The sequence below is a fragment of the Tenrec ecaudatus genome, chromosome 6 (assembly GCF_050624435.1).
Source record: "Tenrec ecaudatus isolate mTenEca1 chromosome 6, mTenEca1.hap1, whole genome shotgun sequence".
Classification (NCBI taxonomy): Eukaryota; Metazoa; Chordata; class Mammalia; order Afrosoricida; family Tenrecidae; genus Tenrec; species Tenrec ecaudatus.
Window position 1 is genome coordinate 165,753,662 of NC_134535.1, and position 25,933 is coordinate 165,779,594.

Here is a 25,933-nt window from a genome sequence, read left to right on the forward strand (position 1 = left end):
AACAACACGCTTGCCAATTGTGTTTCTGATCTTGGTGACACACTATTTCCCCCCTCTGATTTTTGTTTCCTTTTTAATGTCGTACTTTTTTTAGGTTGCTGTTTACTAATTTTTAGGGATACAGCTTCAGCCTCTTTCTATAATAATACAAATGTGTTCAGTAATTAGACTGCTCATTAAATAATTCTTACTCTTTCACCAAAAGATTGCTCTTTTTGTCCAGAAACCCTTTCCAGATGCAACAGAGGGGAAAAGGAATCACCTGTTCAGTGTGATTTAGATCAGTCATAAAACCATAATTTTTAAACATTTTTGTCACAAACTTGATGAGCAACTATAGTATAAAATATTTTAAAAGATACGTGATTTTTGACTTAGGATTTGAAAACCAATGTAAAGAGAGGCATAAGTATACTGTCCACGTTTGTTTGTTTGTTTTTAATCTGAGTAATCAGATTGAAAGTTACCATCACCGGGGATGGAGAAGTCATAAAAAGGAGAAACCTCAGTTAGGTGAAAGGAGGAGCTGATACCAAGGGCTCAAGTAGCAAGGAAATGTTTTGAGAATGCTGATGGCAACAAATGTACAAATGTGCTCGACACAATGGATGGATGTACGGATTGTGATAAAAGAGTTGGACAAGTCCTCGATAAAATGATTTAAAAAGAAAGAAAAGAGGAAGAATGAATTTCAGGTTCTGTTTTTAGGATTTTTACACGATGTGCAGCTTGTTCTTGGATTCTATAACTATAGCCAGATTGAAGTCAGGGTTGGAGATGAAAACGTAAGAGTTACTCTCATTGTGAAGTTGTAGCACATGATGAAAAAATGTCAGAATGAAAAGTATTTCAGAACCTCAATTGCCGTTAATATGATTTTCAGTCATATGTCCCAGAAGTAAGCTTTTCAATGACTAATTTGAGGGGAGTAGATTGTCAAGACATTCGCCAGAGGCTGTTGGGTGGACTCGAACCTCTCACCATCCAGTCTGCAATCAAGCACATTCACTGTTTTCACTGCTGTGAGGGCTTTAATGAGAGCTGTTACTACACCATGGTGCAGTCAGCATTTTAGAAGTCACCCATTTCCCTAAAGCTAGCCATCTTCTGGTCAATGAAGTATTCATGAAATTTCTTGGAAATTTTGTTAGGTGGCAAAGCTTTCTACATAACTATCATCAATAGAAAAAGAACAGAGAGTGTCTTATGTGCAGCGCCACTTACTTTGAATGCAAATTAAGCATGGAGTTCACTTCAGGCTAAACCCCTCTTGTCTCATACTGATCTTAAAGAGCCCTGAAATCATAATTGAGTTATTTTCCAGAGGATCAGCTGCAAATCTATTGATTTGAACTTTCAACATTTCCCCCCCTGTAGAAACAATATTATAAACCATTTTAAATGTAAATTTTAACAATATTACAAATGATTTTCCCCACATTATGCCAAAATAATAAATTATTTGAGAGTAAGTCAAAAAATATTGTTCAAAAATTGTAGAAACCTTATTATTTTTAATGATCAAAATGTGAAGATGGTGTTTCTTGATGTATCCTACATCTACGTCTAAGTATGTCTGAAGGGAGGGGTTCCCTCTCTCTCACCCTTAGTGAGAGAATACAAAAACAGCACTTTGTGCATCCTGACCCAAAGGGACTCAAACCGGTTTTCTTGACAGTGTGCTTTGAGATCTGGAAGCAGAGAAATCTGTAGGGCAATAATAGGATTGTAGCTTGGCTGTGATAAGGTTGCCAATGAAATCAGCCCTTACCACCTCACAAGAGTGAGCAACTTCCCTGGTCTTTTTCCACCCAGCACAGTTTCCAATTCCTGAAAATGTCTTCATAATAAGTAAGCCCCTGAGATCACTCTGGGTCCTTCTAGAAAATCGATCGTAATTTCCTCTTTAGGATTGCAATCAACAGCCTGCTCACCATCTGAGTGACCTCTTTGCCCTGAATTTAATTGACCAAGAAGACTCCACTGGGAGTCACATTTTTACTGGCTCTTTTTTTAAAAGACACTCTCATGAGACTAAGACAGTTACATTACTGAGAGAAATTGCCTGCAGTCATCAGTTGATTGTGAAGATAGGTTTAGACATGTTCTGTATGGTATAATATTAATATTAATAATAATAATAAAAGACAACATCTGGAACCCTAGTATCAGTACATGTTGACTCACCTTCATAGGGGAATGCCACTTAAATGTAGTTCTAAGTATAATCATAGTGGCAAACATCCCTTTTAAATACCCAAAATATAATTAAGTCCAAGGAGGAGGCAAAAATATTATATAGTATATATAATCATTGTGAAATATGCTGAAAATTGTAGAACTGCAAAGGACTCTGTAGGTAGCACAAATAGTTAAGTGATTGAACCCCCTCAAAAGGTTGGGGGTTCAAGCCCAGCCAGGGGTACCTTTGAAGAGCAGTCTGGTCATCTCCTTCCAAAAATCAGCCATTGAAGTACAGCTCTATTCTGATACACAACATGTCACTTTACGTCAAACTTTTTTTTTAATTATAAAATTTACGTTATTGAATGAAATAGTTTTTCAGATTTACTTCACTTTTGGATATTGATCAAAATTAATTTGGGGGGATATGATAAGGATGGTAGCGACATATAGTGATTAAAGGCAATTTCTGCATTTTTAAAGCCTTTGATCCTTTATGGTAACTTTCTGCTTATCTAATTTCAGAATTCTTAATTCCAGTTATTTTTGGTATCCTTAATTTCAGATAAACAACCACTGAGATTGGTATATCTAACACCAATGATTAGGTTGATTTTAGTCATTTATTTGGATCTACAATTGAAGGAAATGTTTTATTTGAAAGCAAAATAACTATTCTGAATCCAAGTCCTATCCCCCAATCTTTAGAGTTGTTCCTTATTTTTTCTTGGGTGAATTTTCCCTTGCCAAGTGCCATCCAGGCGGGTCCGACTCATAGTGGCACAATGCATAACAAAACAAAATACTGCCGGACTCTGCGCCGTCCTTACCCAGGCTCTTGTGTCTGAGCCCTGTGTTGGCCCACTGTTTCGATCCATGCTGAGGCCCTTCCTTTTCCTCTGCCCCTCGACTTTTCTTTTGGTTTGATATCATTTCCTTGCACACTGTTGTAGTGGAAGGTATTCTCTGACGCATGCCGTCTTCCTGATTTTATATACTGGCTTATTTAGTTGCTTTACTGGGTTGTACGCTAGAATTTAATCCTAAACCAGGAGATATCAGAGTTTAGAGTCCCAAGACTTCACACTGATAATAAGCACTCTTTTCATTGACAGGTGTCTATTTGTCCACCCCTGCAAAACTCCTGGCAGTTTCAGTTTCCTTTTGAAATTCCTCTACCAGGGCTATAAACTGAAGCTCAGAACACAGGAATCTAAGGGGTCATATGATCTGCTCTAAGGAATGATTCATGGATCCATAGGAACTCTTCCAAAATGACATCACATTCCTTCAAAATCACAGCAGTGGGAGTGGAGTGGCAAGAGAAACCTGACTTCTGGATCAAGTACTATAGGCATGAATGAGGGGGCTCTCCAAGTTTGATGAGTCAAGGGCTAAGCATAACAAATAAGAGAGAGATCTGCAGTCCTGGGGTGAGAATGAGAATTTTCTCAATACTCACCCATTGAGACTGTCAACCAGCTAAAGAAATGATTACATCACATTCATATATTGGATATTTTAATTCTGGAATAGATAATACCAGATTAATATAAGACCTGTATTATTCTAATAAGCATATTGTGTTAATTTTAAATGAAAAATAGTTCTGTACAATGATTCCATAATATTGAAATTCCCTTTCTAGGTTATTATGAGGAAAAACATCAGTACCTTATAGATACAATCCCTCAAATATTGTGGTTTATGTTTATTAAGATGTATAAATCATGTATATACTTGCCTATAATCTCTCATTATATTATCATATTTAAACATAATACATGAATCAATAAAGTCTATAGGTTGACTAGGCAGAGAGGTAGTTAGGGCTTTTAATACTCAAAACAAAGCAAAGATGAACTCACTGACCTCATGTTGACTCTGAGTCACCTTACGTAGGGTGTCCCAGACTGAAAATCCTTATAGAAACAGATAGCCTCATCATTCACCACCGGATTCATGGTGGGTTTGTACATACACACACTACACATACACTTTTGACCCAGAACTGAGAGCTCTACATACCCAAATAGCCCAAGACAGTGCTCACTAATTGCTATCAAGTAGAGGTGGTAAATTTTTCTTAAATGGAAGAGATATCAATGTTGTACTGTTATTGGGAAGGGGGAGGAAAACAAAGGCAATTTAAAGTACAGTGTTATATTTACTGTTCTTTATAAAGGGAGAAGTAAATAGTATGTCCATAGAGAAGAGCAATAATGTGTTTGTTTTCATAATCTCTTACTTTTTACTGTTTACTGTGGAATGTTTTCCACAACAAATTCCAAGAAGACAAGAATGAGCTTCCGCTTATTCTCTGCCTGGTTGGTATTCAATTAATTGCCATTCGTGAATAATGGTGTAAGTTACCAGCCTTTGAATAAGGTGTAAACTAGTAAAGAAACTTGTCTTTAAAAAAAAACATTTCATTAGGGACTCATACAACTCATCACAATCTACACATACATCAATTGTGTAAAGCACATCTGTACATTCTTTCCCCTCATCATTCTCAAAACATTTGCTCTCCACTTAAGCTCTTTGCATCAGGTCCTCTTTTTTCCCCCCTCCCTCCCCACTCCTCCTCCCTCATGAGCCCTTGATAATTTATGAATTATTATTTTGTCATATCTTTTCCTGTCCGACATCTCCCTTCACCCCCTTTTCTGTTGTCCATCCCCCATGAAGGAGGTCACATGTAGATCCGTGTAATCGGTTCCCCTTTCCAATCCACTCACCCTCTACCCTCCCAGTATCACGCCTCACCCCTGGTCCTGAAGGGACCATCCACCCTGGATTCCCTGTTCCTCCAGCTCCTATCTGCACCAGTGTACATCCTCTGCCCTCTCCTGTCTTGCAAGGTAGAATTCGGACCATGATAGTTGGGGGAGGAAGCATTTAGGAACTGGAGGAAAGCTGTATTCTTCATCGGTGCTACATCGCACCCTGACTGACTCATCTCTTCCCCTGAAACTTGCCTTTTTTAAAAAGCCCTGTTGTTTTGATACCATTTCTTAGTGATGCAAAAGGATAACATGCTCAAAAATTAGCCAAAGGTTTGGAGAATTGACTCCACCTGGAAATGCCTTGGGGGAAATTTGCTGTGACCAACTCTCAGCTAAGGAACCTTCTGTGGACCCCAGTTCTACTCTGCCTCACAGGGGTGCTGCGGGTTTGAGTCTTTCCTGCCATCTGTCCTCCAGGCTGGATAGTAATATTGAAAAAAGCAACCATGAGTTTTGCTTCAGAAATGTGCAAGGATGGAGAGATAAGTAGAGTGCAGAGGCTGGAGAGACATCGTGAGAGGCTTACAGCAAATGGAAATGGGTATGGATGCATTGAGAGTACTTACTGGTGGGAATGCAAACATTGGAAATAATGCAGAAGGAACAGTCATTGGAAAATACAGACGTGGTGATAGAACGGAAGCTGGAGAGCACATGATAAAATTTTTCAAACTCAAGGACTTATTCATAGCAAATATCTTTTTTAATAATCCAAAATTTGGACTTTCCCAGAGCAATACTCAGAAGTCAAGTTGACCACATCTGTGGAAGACATGGTGGAGAAGCTCAATCTCAGCAGCTAAAACCAGTCCAGGAGTTGACTGTGGAGCAGACCCTCAATTGCTCATATGTAAGTTCAGGATAAAGTGAAGAAAATTAAAACAAGCCCACAGGAGCCAAAATACTACCTTGAGTCTATCCCACCTGAATGTCAGGAACATGTCAAGAACAGATTGGTTGGCTTAAACACTAATAACGGAGACCTGATGAGCTGTGGGAGGACGTCAAGATCATCACTGGTGAAGAAAGGAAGAGGTCACTAGCAAGATGGGAAAAGATTCGATGGGACGCTGAAACTTACAATTAATTGTAGAGTAGTTAAAACAAAGGGAAGAATAAAGTCAAGGAGCTGACTAGACCAGTTCTAAAGGTAGCTCCAGAAGACAAGGACAAATGTAAGAAACTGTGCAAGGACCCAGAATTAGAGAAACTCACGCGAAGAACCAAGTGAAGAACTAAAGAAAGAATTGACACTCACCCATCTCAATAATGAATGACAGCTAACCACGATTCACTTTGGCTGATGGGTGCTGGTGATGCAATTGTGACGTTCTTGGCTACTAACCAAAAGGTGGGTGGTTTGAAGCCACCAGCTGCTGTGTGGGAGAGAGACATGGCAATCTGCTTCCCCCATCAATGACAGCCTTGACACTCCTTTGGGGGCGTGTGTTAGTCTGGGTACTTTAGAGCAACAAATCCACAGAAGCTCATGCATAAGAGAGAGTTTTATATAAAGGGTAAGTGCACATCAAGAAAATATCCCAACCCAGTGCTGCCCAAGCCCACAAGTCCAACATTATCCCTTATGTCCAACACCAATCCACAAAGTCCTTCTCGATCTCACAAAACACACACTGTGATGCCGACTGCCAAATCATTGAGCCTATAAGCATCTCAGCGCTGGCAGGGGTCTTTACACAGCTACTCCAGCACCCAGGGCTGCATCAGGATAGGTCCATGTGGCTTCTCCTCGGAGATGTCTTGCAGGAAGTGAGCTTTGCCAGCTGAAGCAGGGAACTGGCTAAGGCAACTGCACCCTGGTCCGACCATCAGAAAGCAAGAGACCTGAGAACTAGAAAGGCGAGGCTCACTGAGCCATTTATCTCTCCACCCTTCAATTAACCCCACATGTGTTTATCAACCAGGTTGACACATAAACTAACTCAGGGTACTTCAACCCTGTCCAAGGCGGTTGGAAGTTGGAAATGATGGATGGTGTTGTGTTTGAATTTGATTTGGGTCTTTTGGAACAAAACAAGTAGTCTTTAAATGGGCCCTTTTAGTTCTTGGCTATAGGCCTTCGTGAGGGAAGCATGAGACATTATGAATATTCTATATGGATTATAGAATTTTTAAGTTACTGTCTCTAGATAATCATAGAGCTAGAGAATGTTTAAAAGTTGTTTTCATGCTGAAAAGTATGAGAAAGACAACACATTTTATTATTGAAAGTTTGACCAAAGGAAGCAGTGATTAATTGCTACTGAAGTTATCCTCTATAGTCCAACCCAACTAATGTCGTTAAAAGATCTTTTGTTTTTCCACTATTAGAATGCTGACTTGTCAGTCGTTCATAACTTTTACTGTTCTAATCTAGTGAGACATTTATTTTCTTCTTTTCCCTGTTCCTTCCTTTTTTTTTTTTTTAAAGCACGCAAAGGATTTAAACCCTGACACTGTAAGACATATTGAGAGTTTGGCTTAGAGAGCTAAGATGAAAGCAGCCAAAGTTAGCGAGATTTGTGCCAAAAGAAGAAATAGGAGGAACATATGATGGGACCCGTCTGTAGCAAACAGACTTCGATGGTGCAGTACAAACTCATCAGAGCACAACAAAGATCACGGGGTGATTCCAGTCACAAACGAAGTCCTTGGGAGGACTGATAACGATGCTTGTTCTGAAAAATCAGTATTTCTTCCAGGAAGAAACTGTGAAGAAGGAAAACCCATTTATTTAACTTTTAGAGAAGCCTCACTGATTCTATCAGCATTGTTGTACAATTATAGTTGTTTGTTTTTTATGCCCCTAACCTGTTGACCCAAATAATACTTTATAACATTGATACTGAACCCCTGAGAGGGAATGCACTATGACTTTCTTTATGATTTTATAATCAACAAAACACATTTATGCAAGGACATAGCAATTTGTGTGTGAAAAATGGATTTCAAGCAATAATATAAATATATTTGAAAAATATAGGTGAAAAATGTGTCATATAAAGGAAGTATACATAGTAACATACATTAAACCTAGATGAGCTAGTGATAAAAGTTCTGAGATGGGTTTTCCATCTGCAAGAGAGGTTGTAAAGAGAGGAAATATAATGACTCTCCTCAGAGACCTGCAGGGGGAGATTGTGGTGCTGTTTCTTCTTAGGATAAATAAAATTCACATTGAAAGCTCAGTGTCCCTGGTGGCGTGGGGGTGACATTTCCCTTATTACCCTCAGAGCTACCAGCTCATTAGACACCCTCCTCACCAATGTCAGGGCAGGAGTGATGAAGGCAGAGTTTGAATATAAGCAACATATTTATAGACCTTGAGAAGAAAAAGCCCCGAATGGAACATCTTACAGCACGCTTAATGATCATTAGTTGTCCTTGAGAAGGGATTTCCAAATCAGTTCTTAACTAAAATTTATTTATACCATAATGTTAAGCTTTTATTTATTATATTGATTGTTAAAAATATGGAAGAATACAGTTGTGAACTGGGGGTGGTTGGTCTTGGGGACAGTAATGGCTAAGTAGTATGAGATTTCTTTTCAGAGTACTGAATAAAGCACATTAATTGAAAAAATATGGAACTAAAAAGAGAGGAAAACATTGACTTGAACATTGTAAATGGATCAATTGAATAGGATGTGAATTATCTATCAATAAGGCATCACACACTCTCATTTGTTCATATATATGTATAAAATGTCATTACACACACTCATGTGAGTGCATAGTGAGAGTGCATACACACAGAAAAAAATTGCTTTTCTGTGGTTTTCAGCATCTTTTGACTTCTGGGTTTGTCCATGAGTGATAGCTAGACTGACATCTAGGTGGAGTACTAAATGTCATCTCATTTTTGCTCCCCTAGTTTTATCTTAACCCAATTTATCGCTAGTTTCATACTATCTTACTATCATTTCCTCACTCTTAGTCCTTGATGGAACAAGGATGTGAATAAATAACTGAAATAATTATTTTTTTTCTTCGAGGTCACTATGAGTTGAAATCAAGTTGACTCTAATGGGATTTTATATAGTATTCTTGTCCTCAATCAACTCCTTATCATTTATTGCTGGGTAATTAATCCACCATTCATGATCTTTTGCTTCTCAGAGTTATTCCTAAGGGAATATACACAGCTCTTTTATGATATTAAACCTTAATGAGTACAGCTCTCAAATTTTATATGCATAATAAATTAAAAAGCTAAACAAAATCCAACTTTCCTTTTTAGTTCTAAGCCTGGTGTTTCAGCAGTTAATATGTCTAGATAATATATTGTAGCCTAAGTGTTGTTATTGCCTTTTTAAAGAGAAATATTGCATCCGGTTTGGTAGTAACTTTCATCATATCATGCCTTTGGCCTTTCGGAGCAGTACCTCTTTAATTCCAGGTTGAAACAGAGTCTGTTTCCTTATCAAGTACATGGCTAAGTGGTATTCTTAGACTCTGGTGGTGGCATGGGCATTCGACTCAGAGAAATCTGGGCAGGTGTTAGCATCGCATCCACATCGTGCCATAAGGGGGACTGTTCATTTGAGAAGGTGTCATGCTTGCTAGGGGGTGAGTGACAAAGAGGAAAACCCTCAATTGATGGATTGACACAGTAGCTGCAATAGTGGGCTGAGACATAAAGGGGTTTTTGAGGATGATGGGGGACAGGGTAGTATTGCCTTCTGTTGTACATACAACAATAACACAATGTAACAACCTTAAAAAAATAACTTCTAGTATTGTGTTAACGTTATTATAATTTAGACCTGAAGTGTGCACATATGAAAGCAAGAAACGGTTCCCTCCCTTGATTATGTTCTGATCTTCCTCTCTCTAGATTCAGTTCTTATCCTGGGTTTCTTGAATAGAGAAGTGAGCCTTGGGATTTGCCACCAAGGAATTCATCCTAGTAAGATACCTGTGTGTGTAACCCACAGTTGATGCACATATACAGACAGAACAATTATCAAATGATTTATAGATATTTTCTAAAATATACGCATCTGAAGCTGAACACGTGTTTGTTGCTGCGTGCAATGAAGCTGATTCAGGCTCCTAGTAACCACTCCCTGCACATTAGGTATCCAGGGCTGTAATCTTTATGGGTGCAACCTGCCACAGCCTTTCCCCATGTCTTTAAACCACCAACCCCGGGTTAGCAACTGAGTGTTTAACCACTGCACCACCGGGACTTCTTGGAGCTGAAACATATTTGGCCTTTCTTCCTCGCTTGACCAGCTAGGACCACCCACCACTTTTCTGGGTCAATGACCCCACCTTGTGGACAAAATAAAGAACAGGTTGACCCCAAATCACTTATTCCAAGTGTCTTCTGAGCATGGGAAGACTGGGAGAGATGAGAGGTGCAGGTGATTGGATGATTAGCGGGTGGTCGCTCAAAGTTTTCTTGTCTTTCACTGCTCCTAGCTTCATATTACATGTTCTTTTCATTTCTCGAGAGTAAATCTTTCTTTAGAAAACACCTATTTGGGGTTTACTTGACTTCCTCTTTATCATTCTCCTAAAGTTCCCAACCAGCCTACTGCGGTAGAAAAGATGTTGTCACCTGAAATTTCTCCAGTCCTGAAGGATTTTGCCCTGAAGTTCTAACCTCTGTCCTTTTATTTCTCAAATTGCTAAACATCTCAAATTCTTCTTATTCTCAGAGTCTCTGTCTTTTAATATTTGCTGGCTGTCAATCAATAGATGGTATGTCGACAGTCATATATTTCTAAATTGTCTAAAGTTCTGAAATAGACGTTCGACCAGGAAGGCTTAAAATAAGAAATTGTGAATAAATATGTTCATTATCTCCATTTTACATCTGAGTAAAATACAGTTAAAAATAACTTTTCCATTACACCCATCTGGGAAGGGGAATCACGGAGGATTAAACAAAGGTAAAAGATTCCAGAGCCTGTTCTCCCAATTGCTAAGCAGGTATTTTTTAAATTATTATTATTTCTGTGAATGCTATCACCCCCAATTTTCCCACCTCCAACCTGGAAAGTTTTCCTCCATTTTTTCAACAATCTTTTCATCTGATTTCCCATCCATGCTTTGGGGCTGCTAAGAAAACCACATTCTGATGTTGTGCTGTCCATTTAAAAATAATGATTAGTCCCTGAAATCTTCAATGCAGTTCTTTATTAGTCTGATTCTTTCAAGGGAAGGCTCTCTTCCTGGGATCTTCAGGGTTTATTTCCAAAATATCCAATTCTCAGTGGTTTACCATTGGCTATAAGATGGAGTCTTACAACCTCAGTGTGGAATTGGAAACGCTTTCTTGAACACACCCTAGCATGTTTCATTATTTGTCCCCACTTGCGTTAGGGGATATCTAGACACAGTGAGGAAGTTAAATGTACCTTCTCATGGAGTATATGTAAACCAAGCTTACTCTTATTTTCTGCATTGTAAAATTTGTCAACACCTGGAAGGGTATCTGATTTAGACAAGGTGCTCAATGAATGGATTAAGTAAATGAAAGGATTTAATTTATTTTATCATGTTAAAATTCTAATTTTAAAATAAATAGGTCAGTGTTTACCTCTCTTAATTCCAGTCATGTTTGAATTGAGAGTTAGACTTACATGGATTGGTGTTGGTATAATTTTTCTATTGTTTCTGTGTCTTTACATCCTCCTGTCATTTATTTTGGTTTGTAATACCGCTTTTTTTGCTACCAGTTTTCATTTTCACTCATATATTGTAACAGTGAAATCTTGAATATTCTTATTTGCCTCTTTAAAGGAAATATAAAAATTGATCTTTAGGCATATAAAGTGATTTAATCAAGTAGATACCTCCAGAATGGGTCTATTACTCGCTTTTCCGAGCTAGTAATGCTTTTGTACATTGTATATGTGCGTCCTCTAAGATAGTGTGGATTCAAGGGGATGGCCTATCTAGAAGTTCCCTCTTTTACTCTTCTACAGAAATGCCCCCATTTGTCCCTGTGCACAATGTACACGTGATCCTGGGCAGAGAAAAAGGTATGTGCAAGAATCTTGGTGTCGAATTTGCTCTTCATTTGTTTCCGTTTGCTGTTTCACATACCTACATGTGTTTTATTTTTATCTCTAATTTTCCCCACTAGGCAAAGAATAAAAGCGAGTTAAGTTGTGCCCAACCATTTTGTAAGAAACTGCTGCTCTCCATTTGTATGGACTGGGTACCCACTTCCACGCACACACAATGCGCCAAGGGACAGATGCAATCCTTCATAACTGACATCTCGCTCCCGACCTTGCTGCCTCCTCTTATTATTCTTTCTGTCAGTTGCTTCCTGAGATTCTTCATTTTGATGTTTTCCCCATTGCTTTGTGTTCAACCCTATGATTTTTTGTTTCTCCTTCAGGAACCAAATGTAGTGTGAAAGACAGTGGAAATTGACCATCAGCCACTTAATAGGAAATCACCTTGACTATCATAGATTGGGATTTTAATTGGGTTAGTGAGCCTTTTCTATACAGCGAGTAGGGACCTTGCAAAACTCATTCTGTCTGTAACTTTGTCAGAATAATCATCTTCATGACCTACTCTATATTGTAGATTATCCTTACTCTTTTTGTGTCTTCCAAAGTTCAGAGCAATTGCAGTATGCCTCGTATGTATTTAAAAATTTTTTCAACATTGCCAGTTCAAGTGTGTTTTTCAAAGTTATTTTCTAATTTGTGAAATGTGAAAAAAAATTCTATCAGGAAAGAGAAATCACTCACATTTAGGCATAGAAAAAGTTTTATTAGAATATTTGAAAGCTACCCTCTTCCTATCAGATTAAAAGTGGGTTCTTATAGTTATTAATTAACTTTAAAATGTTCTCAGAGTTATTAAATTTTATGAGATTTTCAGCTATACGGAGTAAATTCTAATGACTTAGAGTGGTTATATTTTTTAAAACTATGTAGGGTGTTTTATGTAGGTATAGATTTGTGTGTATGGGTGTATGTATAAAGTCAAGTGAAATCAAAATAACCCATATAGGATTCTGATACTATAAGTTTTTTTAAAAAACATTTTATTAGGGGCTCATACAACTCTTATCACAATCCATACCTATACATACATCAATTGTATAAAGCACATCTGTATGTTCTTTGCCCAAATCATTTTCTTTTTTTTTCTCTCTTCTTTTCTTTTTTTACATTTTATTAGGGGCTCATACAACTCTTATCACAATCCATACCTATACATACATCGATTGTATAAAGCACATCCGTGCATTCCCTGCCCCAATCATTCTCAAAGCAAGTTTTATAGGAGCAGATGGCCTTAACTTTATCCCTTGAAGCTGCTAGTGTGAACTACCATCCTTGAAGGTCGTAGGCCAACACCAACCTCACAGTGCCAACAAACTTTCTGAATTTTTGCAGATAGCAGAAAAGCATCTGAAGATAGTGCAGCTAGTTGCCGTAGAAGCCACCCCCAGTTTCCGCATGGCTACACGTGTATCCGTGCTGTAATGATCGTGGGCTACTAGCCACAAGGTCGATGATCTGAGTCTCCTCACCTGCTCCACCACTCGCTCCGAGGGAGAAAAGATGGCATTTTCTGTTCTTGCAAAGATTCGCAGCCTTGAAAATACAAAGGGGCAATTTTATTAAGTTCTGTAGAATCCCTATGAGTTCTACTTGTTATCTCAGTTAGGCTTGGGCATTAGTATTGTACATTTGAAAACAATCAAAGTGCTGATACGTATAGAGAACAAAGTCTAGATACATTATGTAATATGTAAACATTATATGTCTGCGTAATAATGTATAGATACATATTAAATAGTCCATTTAATATGGTTTTTCCTGATAACTTTTCTTCTATTCCAAGCCTCTACATAGAGCTGCCCTGTCTGAGAGTTTACGTTTCCACAGGAGTAGAAAGTCGGGTCTTTCTCCTGTATAGTGAGCAGCAGGTGGGTTTGTACACCTGACATGTGGTTAACGGCTCCAGAAAGCCTCTTTAAATAACAATAATATAATGTTTTATATATTTTAATTTTATTAATTTTAAATTGGTTGTACTTCTTTCATCTATGTTTCCCAAGCTCATTTCTTTTCCTTCCCACAGGCCACCTTCCTTAGATACATCATTTGATTGTATGCATTTCACAGTACGTTTCCATGTGTTCTGAGTGTATTGTTCATTCCTTAAAATGCCAATGGGTCACAACTCTTCTTCTGAATGTGGTTTTTCACCTTCCTGCTCAAAGAGCCATTTCTTCCATTGGTTCTTGCTGCAGCAGGACCGGTTCTGAAGGACACACTTCGTGTTTTCCAGGTGCCCTTAAACTGCCTCACCGTCAAGGATTTCGGCATCTTTTTATTCACTCGTTGACCTGTTTTGGGTTTCTTCTATAAATTGTCTGTAAATACTTTCACACATTCTTGCTTTCTAAAATTTCACAATGGATTTTCAGGATGTTTTAGATTCCAGGTACGACGCTGTGGGTTGGGTACTGGGCTGACCGTTCATGCTCATCAGAAAGATGAGACAGACTGGTCCCATAACGAGTTAGTCTCAGAAACCCTGGTTTCTATGAGTAGGATTGATTCTATGGCAAGTGGTTTGGTGTTTTGGGTTTTAAAGTTCTATTGTTATTTTGGTGGTAAAACCTATTATTGCTATCCTATTCCATATGTTTGTTTATTAATTTTATGTTTTATTGTTGTTCTTATGATGGATTTTACCTTTAGCATAAAACTCATAGTTAGCTTGATTTGCCTCTAATACATATTTTTTGATATCAATATCTTTCCTTTGACTACTCACGTGGTAATGCATCCCTGCCTTTTCGACTCTCCCTTCCTGTGACAGCTGCCAGTGTTGGTGCTTCCAGAACTGGGTTCTAGGTTGTGTTTATATAAACTTGCTCCCTCCTTTGGCCCTGTCTTTTATACTATAAGATTATTCTACTCTATCTCTTGAAGAACTCCTTGAACTTATTTCTTCTCTTGTTTGCACACATTCTGTAATATTTTTAATGAGGCCTTTAAAAATGTTATTGAATGAAGGGGGAAGTGCAGAGTGGAGACCCAAGGCCCAAGTGTCGGCCAATGGAGATCCCCTCATAGAGGGGTTCAGGAGAGGAGATGGGTCAGTCAGGGTGTGATGTAGCACCAATGAAGAACACAGCTTTCCCCCAGATCCTGGATGCTTCCTCCCCCCAACTACCATGATCCGAATTCTACCTTGCAGGACTGGATAGGGCAGAGGTTGTACACTGATACATATGAGGGCTGGAGGGACAGGGAATCCAGGGTGGATGATACCTTTAGGACCAAGGGTGTGAGGGGCGATGCTGGGAGAGTGGAGGGTGAGTGGGTTGGAAAGGGGGAAATGATTACAAGGATCCACATGTGACCTCCTCCCTGGGAGAAGGACGGCAGAGAAGGGAGGGGAAGGGAGACTCCGGTTAGGGCAAGATGTGACAAAATAACGATGTATAAATTACCAAGGGCACATGAGGGAGGGGGGAGCGGGGAGAGAGGGGGAAAAAAAAGAGGGCCTGATGCAAAGGGCTTAAGCGGAGAGCAAATGCTTTGAGAATGATTGGGGCAGGGAATGTATGGATGTGCTCTATACAATTGATGTATGTATATGTATGGATTGTGATAAGAGTTGTATGAGTCCCTAATAAAATGTAAAAAAAGAAAAGAGGAGAAAAAAAAGAAAATGATTAGGGCAAAGAATGTACAGATGTGCTTTATACAATTGATGTATGTATATGTATGGACTGTGATAAGAGTTGTATGAGCCCCTAATAAAATGTTTAAAAATATGTTTTCCAAAAATATAGGTTTTACATACTTTTATGTAATTTTATCATGGGCTTATATTTTAGTGACAATTTAGCTGGACATAAAATTCTATATTCGAGGTTAATTTTCTTTCATATATATAATGTTAGTAATATTTTTTTCAACCTTTGCTTCTGCTGACAAGACGGTTTTTCCATAACTTGCTGACCGGTGCTTTATCTGGCAACTTTTAGAATTTTATTGTTTTAAGTTCTTCGATTTCACTATTATCTATTTAAGTATGTTTACATTCTATCTCTTGATTTTAAGTTTTACAATCATTTTAAATCTTTCATCCATCCTTAAATCTGGAATTTTTAAATTTGTGTCATTTTCTACAGATATTTCCATCTTCTTTGTCACTCTTTTAAAACTCATTCTGCTTTTATCATTAATTATCTTTGGGACATTCCACTTTCCTCTCATTATCATTTTCCCTGCTGCCTTCACTGCGATTTTTCACTCATCCATTCATTTGTTACTTGTACACATTCTCTATTATAATTTTTGTTTTCTTTACGCCATCCATCATGTTTTTCACACTCGATATTTCTAATTAGTTATTCTTTCTGATCTTGTGTTTATTGCTCCATCTTTCCTGTCTCCTGTACATATGTTCATCCAGATTATTAAAATTCTGGATGCACATGTTTTTAAAATTCTGCTTTAACTATTACATATTCTTCAACTCATTAACAGTTATTTGGCCCCTGACAGTTTGTGCCTGTGAACTCCCACATCCATTATAGTTGAAGTTGCTCTCCTTGGTCATTAAGGATCCCTAGGGTCACGTGGATACTCACTGGGCAACTTACCACAAGGTCGGCAATTTGAACCCACCAGGGCCTCTGCAATAGAGAGATGCCCATTGCTGCCTTTATAAAGTCTCAGGAAGACTGTGTAAGATCTCAGCAAGTCATCATCCATGCTTTTCTCCTCTGGCAATTTAGGGGAAAGGTAGAGACTAGCCCATTGCTTGTGTCCATCCAGATGAGTTTAGACAAATGAAAAGGGTATTCCTTTAAGCAAAGAAATCCAAGCACCGGGAACCTATTGCTGACCCCTGAGTTATCACTCGATAACATCTTTCATCAGCATCTCAGCCTTTAGATAATAGAAAGCAGCAATAGAAAAGGAGTCCTCTGAACGTGGTTTTCTGTATCCTGGAGAATTTGAAGGGGAGTGAGGTAGGAAGAGTGTTTTAACCAGCTCTTCATTTCAGCAGTGTCTTCAAACCTTAAGGCTAATATCCATCAATGTTTCAGGTAGAAATATAATTGCTGATCTCTGTAGAAATTGTCTAGCAACCATTGTGATTTTGCCAGGAAGAAGAATGGCATGAGAGAGCTCTTCTCCAGTCTCAAGGGCAGTTTCCAGCTGGCTCTTCTGTAGGCTGCACAAAGCCACTTCCCAAGGTGTCTAAGACAATCTTGATACTTCCTAGGTGTTTCTTAGTCTCTATTACTCTCCCCCCACCCACCCACCATCTACCGCTCTGTGTTCCACAAATTCATCCTTCCTAACAGGATTTAGACCAGTGGTTCTCAACCTGTGGGGGGGGGGGGTCAAATGACACTTTCACGGGGGTCACCTGATTCATATTAGTAACAAAATGACAGTGATGATGTAGCAACAAAAATAATTTTATGGTTGGGGAGTCACCACTACATGAGGAATTGTATGAAAGGGTCGCAGCATTAGGAAGGGGGAGAGCCACTGGTTTAGAGTTTCTCCAGGGTTAATATCAGGTGAGGGAGCAGACAGGCATTGCTTGTTTGTTTTCCAGGCCATATTATGGTTTCTTTACCTTATCCGTAATCAGGAAAGGAATATGGAGGCTATGCCATTGGCCATGTAACCCAAATTATAATATAGCTGGAAATAAATTAAGCATAATTGTAATATATGTGTAATATCTATGGCCTTAATAAGGGCTATGAACAAAATACATGAATAAATGATCAATGAGATGGTATTTCTGGGTGAAGTATTTTATTTATTCAGTGAATTATTCGGTGGTTCACTTAGGCGCATGGTGTATGTGAAAGCCAAACAAACAACAAAATATATTAAGGGTATAAAGGTGACCTTTCAACATTATCCTACTCCCCTGAAGAGTAAAAACCATTGCTCACTAGAGGATCTTTTGTCTGCTCCCATTTATGCGTCTTAAGTATTTCCATTATGTGTGTTAAAATCCCTTCATATAATATTTCTATTTTTGCTGAACCTTTAATAATGTAGAAAAGCCAACGGGGGAGATGAAATTTTAAATGGGTTTACTCATAATTCTGTAGTCCACATTCTTTCATCTTGATACTTCAAGTGTCCTCCTGTCCTCCTTCCTTTCTGTCTGAAGAATTTCTGTAGCCGTCCTATGTTAGCAGGACTGCAAGCAATACAATTTCTTTCGCTGAGAAAATATTTACTTTCCCCTTTCGTCTCTGAAAAATATCTCATTGGCTATAGAACTCTGGATTGAGTTGTTTCTGTATTTTCAGGGGCACCATTGTTTTTTTATGAGAAATCTGCTGTCATTTGAATTGTCTTCCCCCATAGACACATATCCTCTTCCTGCTTCCGAAATGTCTCATATAGGGATTCTGTAGGACACAATGAAGTGTTCTGGAATTCCCAATCTTCATAATGTTGTCCATATTTTTTATGATCCAGCTGAACGCCTTTACATAGTTGAGTTAATCTGGGCACTTTAGAGAAACAAATCCACAGAAACTCATGTATAAGAGAGAGTTTTATATAAAGGTTAAGTGCATATCAAGAAAACATCCCAACCCATTGCTGCCCAAGCCCACAACTCCAACATTAACCCACATGTCCGACACCAATCCACAAAGTCCTCCTCCATCTCACAAAACACACACTAGGATGCCGACTGTAGGAGGAAAGCTGAATCAGTGAACATGTAAGCATGTCAGCACTGGCAGGGGTCTCTACACGGCTGCTCCAGCACCCAGGGCTGCATTGGGGTAGGTCCATGTGGCTTTTCTCTGGGATGTCATGCAGGAAGTGAGCCTTGCCAGCTGAATCAGGGAACTGCTAAGGCAGCTGCACCCTAGTCTGCTTTCACAAAGAGACCTGAGAACTAGAAAAGCGAGGCTCACTGAGCTATTTATCTCTCCGCCCTTCAATTAACCCCACATGTGTTTATTGGTCAGGTTGGTGCAATAAACTAACAACCTCAGTAGTCAATAAAACAAGGTAATCATGTTTGTTTCCCTCTTGCTTCAGCCACATATTATTTGAGTCGGAAATGTTATCCTTCATTCCACATCCCCTTCTAAATTGGACTTGATTTCTAGCAGTGCCCTGTTGAAGTAATGTTCAGCTACTTTGAATGATCTTCCACAAAGTTTTACTTCTATGTGTAATTAATGATACTATTTTCTACTTTCCACATTTGATTGGTCACCTTTATTTGAAATGCTCACAAATATGGATATCCTCCAACCAATTGGTTGGATAGCTGTCTGAATTAGCTAAGGTTTATTGTGCCAACCTGGGTGATAAACACATGTGGAGTTAATTGAAGGACAGAGGGATAGAAGGTTTGGTGAGCCTCGCCTTTCTAGTTCTTGGGTCTCTTGCAGTTCCGTGCTTCAGCTGGCAAGGCTCACTTCCTGCAAGACAGTCCCAAAGAGAAGTCACATGAACCTAGCCCGATGCAGCCCTAGGTGCTGGAGCAGCTGCATGGAGACCCCTGCCAGTGCTAAGATGCTTACACATTCACTGAATCGGCTTACCTCCTGCAGTCAGTGTTATAGTGTGTGTTTGTGAGATGGAGGAGGACTTTGTGGATTGGTGTCAGACATATGGGTTAATGTTGGACTTGTGAGCTTGGGCAGCACTGGGTTGGGATGTTTTCTTGAAGTGCACTTACCCTTTATATAAAACTCTCTCTTATACATATGAGTTTCTGTGGATTTGTTTCTCTAACATACCCAGACTAACACATTGTCTTTAGATATCTCGTTGTATACAAAAGTTGGCATCCGTTTGCTAAAATATCTCAATTGGTATTTCCTCAGCTCCTGAAGCCTTGTGCTTTACTAATACCTTCAGTGTGGCATGAACATCTTTAATATAATGTACCATCTAATATGTAATACTACTTGGTAGAGTGACTATATTTTGCCATACATTTTTCAACATTGCAAAACAGGACCTAATTTTTTATTTCATTTGGTTCTCCATTTTTTTTCTTTCAGTTTGAGAAATGCCAAGCTTGTTCTTCCCTTTTGGTTTTCCAACTCCAAGTTATTGCACATTTCATTATAAATCTATACTCTGTGTTTTCAAGCTGTGCTTCGATATCCTATGTCCAGCTCAATTGTTTCATCACTTCTGTCGCTCATTTTAACTACTGATCCCTCAAGGTCAACTCTCAGTCTCTTCCTACATCCATTCTGGTCTTCTCTTTCTTTCCTGTCATTTTAATGGCCATTTGACTTCCTCGTGACTGATGTCCTTCATGGTAACCCACATTGTGTCTGATCTTTGGTGATTACTTCAATGTGTCAAGTAAATTCTTGAGATATTCTCTAAATTCAGGTGGAGTATACTTAAGGCTGTACTTTGACTCTTTTTTTAAAAAATCATTTCATTGGGGGCTTGTACAACTCATCACAATCCATACAAACATCCATTATATCACGCACATTTGTACATTTTCTGTCATCATCATTCTCAAAACATTTGCTTTCTACTTGAGCCCTTGGTATCAACTCCTCATTCCCCCCTCCCTCCCTGCTCTCCCCTCCCTCAAGAACCCTTGATAATTTATAAAATATTATTATTTGTTCATGTCATACACTGTCTGAGGCTTCCCTTCACCCACTTTTCTATTGTCCCTCCCCCAGGGAGGGGGTTGTATGTAGGTCGTTGTGATTGGTTCCCCCTTTCTCCCCTACCTTCCCCTTACCTTCCTGGTATCGCTACTCTCATTATTGGTCCTGAGGGGTTTATGTGTCCTGGATTCCCTGTGTTTCCCGCTCTTATCTGTACCACTGTATATCCTCTGGTCTAGCCAGATTTGTAAGATAGAATTGGGATCATGATATTGAGGCAAGGTAGGGGGGGAGCATTAAAGAACTAGAGGAAAGTTATATGTTTAATCATTGCTATATTGCACCCTGACTGGCTTATCTTCTCCCCACGACCCTTCTGTAAGGGGATATTCAGTTGCCTATAGATGGGTTTTGGGTCTCCACTCCGCACTCCCCCTCATTCACAATGATATGATTTTTTTGTTCTTTGATGCCTGATACCTGATCTTATTGATACCTCGAGATCACATGGGCTGGCATGCTTCTTCCATGTGGGCTTTGTTGCTTCTGAGCTAGATGGCCACTTGTTAAGTTTCAAGCCTTTAAGACCCCAGATGCTGTACTTGGTCTCTTGTGGACTTTTTAAAAATTTCTTCAACTCTAACTTGCATTTGCATATGAACCATTGATGAGCTGTTCCATCCCTGGCTCCTGATCTTATTCTGATGGATGCTCTTGAGGTTCTCCTGGGTCTCTTTTCATAAATGTAGTCCATTTGGTTTCTAGGCATACCATTTTATTTCTAATGACTTCCAACTTTCTCAAGTCATTCTTAATACATTTCACGTTCTGATTATTACTGGAAGCTTTAGCTATCTTCTCATTTTGAGTCATGTCACACCTATCCATGCAGTTCTTAAATGGTTCGTACCATCCAAATCAATAAAGGGGCCTCTACTTTGAGAAGATAGCTTCTTATATTTTAAGTTCACTCCAATCTGTGTGCCCTTCCCCTGAGATGATGTCGGTTCATTATTTCTTTGCTATTCATAAGATTTTCATTGGCCAATCATTGTAGAAGATGGACAGATTTCTCTTCCTCTTCTCTGAGTGTAAGCTTCGTTGAAAGCTGTCCACAGTAGAGGGTCCTACTTGACTTTGAAATAGGAAACAAAGCTGCCAATGTCACAGCAATAATCCACAAGCCAGTACAGTATGACCAACTGATAGACAGTGTTTCTCCTAGTTAGGATTCTTATTTAGAGGCAGTCATAACCGTACAGATGCTAACAGTACATCATTAGGTCCTGAGCAGAGTATATATAAAATTACTATGTACCCAGTAATTTTATAGTTATCTATTTTTAGGGCTGTCTCCTACATTAGATTCTTACCTCTACAAGGTCAGTACCATGTCTACCATAGTATGTTGTGCCATGCAAGCATGGAATGTTTGCTGAATAAATGAATAAGGGCAATGATAAGTCAAGAATCAAATCAATCCCCCTTGAACTGTTAAATGAATAAATTTCATAATTATGGGATCTAATTGGAACAATAGCAAATATATTGGAATGAGATTCTCCCGTTCCCACCATGAGATTGAACTATAGTTGAGTTCCGAGAGAATTAGCCCTCATTTCACTTTCCTGCCTCATAAAATGTCAATGAATACATTATCCACGTCTCTGTTTTATTAGAAGCTCAATTTTAGACAGAAATAGTTCACATTTTATTGATTGAAATGACCATACAATCTCTTTGGATGCTATTTATTGAAAAGTCTGTTGGGGCTTGGCATTACTAATAAGAACTTCTATAAATTTTAGAGGTTGAATAATAAGAAAAATTAGTAAAGGGATTAAAGTTTATAAATTGTCAACCTTGCATCAATACCCACAACTATTACATTGTCATATTATGGACGGAGTGCCCTGTACTTTAATCTTTAATTTAACTAACCACCCCTTTGTTTCCAAACCACTAAAATATCACTGAGAGTCAAAAACCAACCTTGAAAAGGATTTCAGTTCTCTAGTAATCACAAAGAGAAGAAGTCCCATTAATTAGCTGTGAATTCTGCATCCTGGGAGTGTTAATCTGTTATTGTTTGGGAAAGGCCACTGGAAGATTTAGCTGTAGACTGTTAGTTCTTTCCCAGAGCTAATTTTAGAGAAGTGATATGCAGTAGCTCCCTTTTCTCTCTGTAGCCACACAGAGGCAGAGTGTCTTATCAAAGATCTCATTCAACAAAACAAGGTGTCAGTCATATTTATGAACATAGTGCATTCCCCGAAAAGCAGGGAGTTGTGGATATGTAATATTTACCCTCTATAAATATTTTTTTCCTTTTTAACCTATAGTCTTTAAAATATCTGTTTAAATTATTTCACAGCTGTATGTCAAAATCTGTTGGGCAATCTCACCTTGATTTTTCCATCCCACCAAACTTCTTTATATTATTATTTTAATTATTTATTTATTATTTTAATTATAGGTCTATATAGAGAAATTTTCTTGTGTGCACATCCTTGAAATAAAATAAAGGGCCCTGAGATATTATGTAAGCTAATCACACGGATGGCGTCTGTGTGAGTGCCGATGTAATTTGGTAGTGCTGAAAGGGGTCTGGGCTCGGAGTATCAAACATTACATGGTGTGATGTAAATGTTGTCTTTGCACTTAACTGGTATACATTCCATTTTACTGTCTCTCTCTCTCTCTCTCTCTCTCTCTCTCTCTCTCTCTCTCTCTCTCTCTCTCTCTCCTCTCTGTCTTGCCTACTCATTACTGTTATGTTATCTGAGGTGACCTGCAGCACTGTTAGGAACCCTCATGGGGTGGTGGTTAGGTGTGGGACTGTGATCTACATGTTGGAGGGTCGAACCGCCCACAGCTGTGAGAATGAAACACCAGGCTTTCCACAGGCAAGAACAGAAACTCCGAAGGGGCAGTTCTACTCTGTCCTGCAGGATCTCTGTGAGCTGGCATTGACTCAGCGACAGTGAGTTTGGGTTTTTTTGTTTTTGTTTTGGTGGTGTTGTTGGATAAGCATTGGCCTGCTAATAACAAGGTCATTGTTTCAAACCTTCCAGCCACTTCTGAAGAGAAAGATTCGGTTTTCTGGTTCCATAAAGACTGACAGCTTTGGAAACCTATTCACAGCGCTGGGGGGTTGGGGGGTGGTTATGAGCTGGGACTGACACAGTGGTCATGCCTTCGTTCTGGGGTCTGGACTATGTTACTCATTAAGCAATGGCGTGCTGTACTGTGCTGGGAATATTTAAGCACTAGGATGGTTTACTACTTGCAGACTGACCTGAGCTACCCAGAAGAGTTATTTATACATGTTTTTAAAGGTTTTGTTTAAACCTTTTAAGGGAAACATCTGGTATAAAACTGGTTAGAGGTCTTAAAAAAAACTGGTTAGAATAGTTAAAATATTCAGTTATATCCATGTGCCCATACAATTTTGAGATTTGAGTACCCTGATAGATTCTCTATCGCTTTTCTTCTCTGATCCACACACATTACCATGTCTTCTCCCTGGGGGCTGGTGATTTATTCCTGATCCCTATTTCACAATTCTTCCTGTTCATCTCTTTTCTCTTCTTGTAAGGGTTTTCAGCCCTTCAGAAAAGGTGCCATCCTAATAACCACAGAATATGAATAGTAGTTGGGCACAACCCAGAGCTGTGAAGCCAGGCCTTCAGGCAACCATTCTGATCAAAGCCTATCAAACATCCAGGGTTTTCTGTATACGTGAAAGTGGGATTTAATTAAGTAGGACACTTTATAGTCATGCTGTCTCTGAAAACACCAGTTTATTTTAGTCTACTAATAAAGATTTGGGGACACACCCTTGTGGGGGTAGGGTAAAGGTCATGCCATTATCAGAGATCAGCACCTTCTTTATTGTTTCACTGGTCAAATGCTTCTTTCCGATCTTAGTTGCTAGCTTTCCTCCACTATGTACCATATACTTCCCTAATGCAAATTATTTACTTTCAGACAGAGAAAGGACTCTCAACAGTCTGGCAAGAAAATGGACAGAACGCCGTAGATCACTGGCAAAAGGCTGTGATCCTGCTGGGAAAGGTCCGGAATTTTGAAGTTATATTTCAAGGTATCCGAACAAGGGACCTGGGAGGAGGAGCTGCAATTGACGACATTGAATTTAAACACTGCACGACCGGTAAGTACCTGGAAAGCACTTCCATTTGGGAGCGTGTTTATACTTATTATATTTTGCCTTTGCTACACTTTATGAAGCTGCCTGCTAGTAAGTGTTTTGTACGTACCCAGAACTCAAGTCAAAGGGATAATCCCACAGTTGTCGAGTTTATATTGCATAATATTTGAGATGTAATGGATTTTCCAGTCTTTCACTGCAAACGTGGTTGCTGTCTTCCTCCTAAACTTCCTTGAACATGCCAAACGGATCTCCCTTAGGCTGATTTTTCAACACAATTTAAACTGCAAACTTAATATTGACAAACATGTACTGAATTCAAATGAATCTTAAATGAAGTAGTAAAAAGGAAATAGAAGACTGACACTCAACACGTATATTACAAATACATTAAGATATAATTCAAGCAGATCTTGAACAGAGAGCTTTACTTAACAACAAAAGCCTATAACCAACCATGCCCACTGCCATCAATTCGAATTCAACTCGCAGCAACCTTATATGGTATTGCAAGTGCTTGAATGCAAATCTCATTATTCTTAAGGGACTTAACATGTGGAACTAACCCGTTGCTGTCAAGTCTATTCCAATTCGTGGTAACACTATGGGACAGAGTAGAACTGCCCCATTCACCTGTACAGGGAGGAGTGAATTTGAATTGCCTACTTTTCTGTTAACAGTTCATTGAGTACGTCATCACTCTATCCCTGGACTCCTATCGAATGAGCAGTACCTTGGAAAAAGCATACCCTCACTTCCCATGCTTCTGAATTCAAAGTATATCTACACATAGATTTTCTTTAGAAAACTATTTAGAATGTTTCAAATGAATTTCCAATATATTCATATAATTCTTCAGTCTGCAAAGTCCTTTCAGAAAAATTCTTCCATTTGATTTTCAAAATAGTACCGTGTGATGTCTATTGCCAATGAAGTATATTCCCGCTGGGGTTTTCCACATTGATACACTTGGCGACATGCCTCCGGGACCGATGAAGTAAACCTGAGTGCTGTTTCATTGTGCCATTGCTCTCATATTAACATATCATTTCCCTGAGGCGATTTAAAAATGTGACTTTAGTTTTGGAGCTGTTATGGCTTCTGTTCTTTTTCGAACAACTGCTACTTCGAAGGATTCTGCTTAAGAGGAAATCCTGTACAGTTTGACTTGCCCTACATTTCTCCCAG

General features: G+C 38.9%; 1 protein-coding gene across 1 annotated transcript in view; it reads left to right on the top strand.

Annotated features, from left to right (window-relative positions):
- The window catches only part of MALRD1 (MAM and LDL receptor class A domain containing 1), an 836,583-nt gene that overhangs the window by 469,870 nt on the left and 340,780 nt on the right, over positions 1–25,933 (top strand). Inside the window, exon 29 of the mRNA XM_075553413.1 lies at positions 24,565–24,748. Within this exon, the coding sequence (XP_075409528.1) occupies positions 24,565–24,748 (184 nt within the window). The remainder of the gene's footprint in view (positions 1–24,564; positions 24,749–25,933) is intronic.